General features: G+C 67.2%; 1 protein-coding gene across 1 annotated transcript in view; it reads right to left on the bottom strand.

Annotated features, from left to right (window-relative positions):
- Positions 1 to 2,332, bottom strand: part of PLEC (plectin) — a gene marked incomplete in the record, with an annotated part of 65,460 nt that overhangs the window by 4,188 nt on the left and 58,940 nt on the right. The window contains 1 exon segment of the mRNA XM_027773273.1: positions 2,181 to 2,286. Within this exon segment, the coding sequence (XP_027629074.1) occupies positions 2,181 to 2,286 (106 nt within the window).

Genomic DNA, 2,332 nt, shown 5'->3' with positions numbered 1-2,332 from the left:
CCGCCCCGTCACCGCGAAGGAACGCGGGGGTGCGGGCGGGCGGGGAGCACCGGCCCCGCCGGTTTCGAGTAGACACTTTGCAAGGGAAATGCAGACGGCGAGCACACGGGTGGCACTCCCGAAGGCGACTTCACCGCCTGGGCTGGCGCTGGGCGTCCAGCCAGACCAGCCCTCGCCCTCTTGCTTCGGGATGGTGGCTCTACCTGCTTCCAGCCCTGCCCTGGGGCCTGCAGTCCTGTCTCTCCTCCTCTCTCCTTGACCTTGGCCTGGTTGGAGCTGGGGTCTCTGTGTCCTAGCTGGCTGGAAGCCCTGCCTGGGAGCCGAGGGCAGGCCTCCCCCACCTGGGAGCAGGAGGTCCTACTCTGAGGCCTAGCCCGGCACCCACCTCCCTGGGCTGCTGCAGCCACCGTCAGGACTCTCTGGGGTGTGGCCTAAGGCCTAGGGCAGCCCTGAGGTTGGGTGGACGCGAAGCCGCTGTGCAGGCTGGGGCCTTTGCCACAGCCCCCACTGGGTCTTGAGGGACTTATGGGCGTCTGCAGCCGCTCTGACAGGGGCCCAGGAGCAGCAGTGTCCTCTAGGTGCGGCCAAGAGCCCAGAGGACAGGAGAGAGAGGGTGGCACAGGGTAGGGCTGCCCTTCTCCAAGGGCCGACCCAACAGCCTGCAGCCCTGCAGCAAGCCCACAGGGTGTCCCGCTGCAGGGCCCGCAATGGAGATGCCCCCAGGGGTCTGGCTCCGCACACTCCAGTGAGCTCCTGCCATCAGAGGGGCTAGGCTGCTCCGTGGGGATGGATGTCGAGGTTGGACCTGCTCCCAGGCGTCTGGGACTCTTCCTGTACACACCGCGTAGTCCGCCTTACGCCACCCTCCAGCAGCCAGGAGGGACACAGGCTGGCCCAGTCCCTTCTGATGGTGTCAGTGGAAGATAGCCTCTGCCCCGCTGAGGAAGGGCCGGTGGAGCCAGCGTCACTCCGCCGTGGGGCCTGTGTCCCCGAGTTCTTAAGGCAGACTCCCCACCCCCCAGACCCCGTGAGTGCAGCCCCATTTAGAGACAGGACTCCTCATGGTGCGTCCAAGCCAACGTGACTGCTGTCCTTATGAAATCGGAACTCCCAACAGGCAGACAGGTGTAAAGGGGAGGCGGGCCCTCGCCATGTGAGCAGCTTGGTGGCCTTGGCTGCTGATGCCCAGGGGGCTGGCCCAGCCCCGGGAGTGAGAAAGGGACCTGGGAGGGCAGGACCCAAGGCCACCCCCTGCACACCCAGCTTCTCCCATGGGGGAGGTGCGGGCTAAGCCAGGGCAAAGGTCAGTCTGGGGTTGTGGGTGTGCTGAGCAGGAGAGGCCCCAGCCCGGAGCCCAGGGCCGGGTTTCTCTGTTTTGTTCCAAACGCATGTTCACTCCCTGTAGTCATGGCGGCCGCACGTCCCTGGAGCTCTGGGATGCCCAGGCTCGGTGCCACCGGCACAGTGCAGAGGCTGGGCAGGTCCCGCAGGTGCTGTCCTGGGCTGTCCAGGTCACCTTAGGGCCAGCAGCCAGAGTGACCTCCAGCCCTGCCCCAACAAGGACGCCAGAGTGCCCCGACGGCTCGCTGTGAGTGGCAGTGCAGCAGTGACCCAGCCGGACCCGGGGAGGCTCCTGGGACCGCGTCTCAGACCTCCCCTGCACGCAGGGCAGCTCAGGCAGCGGGGCGCCCAGTGGGGCTCCCCATCGGCACTCCTCTCGCTGTCCCCTGCACGCAGGGCAGCTGAGGCAGCGGGTCGCCAAGTGGGCCTCCCCATCGGCACTCCTCTCGCTGGCTCTCGTGGGAAAAAATAAATGAGTAGTGACCAAAAGCCCTCCCGGATGGCCCTGCTGCCCCATGCCTGCCCCTGCTCTCCAGCCCAGAGCCCCAGTTGCCAGCCTCCCTGTGCTCACCTCTTTCCTCCTAAGGGACTCTGGGGTGACCTCCCCTGTCCCAGCATCAAAGACAGGGCTGAGGTGGCCCAGCTGCCCGCAGGCTGCAGCCCTTCCTCCATGGCCACCTGCCCCAGCCACTCTGCCAGCCCAGCCAGCCGGCCCCAGCCGGCCCCAGCCGGGGCAGAGGCTGCGTCATCCCAGCTGGCCCTGCCCGGGGGCCTGGCAGGGAGACCCTCCTGTGGTGGCCATGGCTCACACCACCTGCTCTTGGCACTTGAGCCCTTACTTTCGCGGCTGCCTCGTCCCGTGTGAGCCCGGACCTGCTGGACTGAGGGCTCGGGGGCATCCTCAGGGCATGCAGCTTCCGCCAGGCCAATGGCATCTTCCAGCCACTGCCCCACCAGGTGTCACACCAGGGCAGGGAGGTGGACACTGGGG

The sequence above is a fragment of the Tupaia chinensis genome, unplaced genomic scaffold (genome assembly GCF_000334495.1).
Source record: "Tupaia chinensis unplaced genomic scaffold, TupChi_1.0 Scaffold000335_1, whole genome shotgun sequence".
Classification (NCBI taxonomy): domain Eukaryota; kingdom Metazoa; phylum Chordata; class Mammalia; order Scandentia; family Tupaiidae; genus Tupaia; species Tupaia belangeri.
The sequence above is the reverse complement of the archived record's forward strand: the minus strand, read 5'-3'. Positions and strand labels throughout refer to the sequence as shown.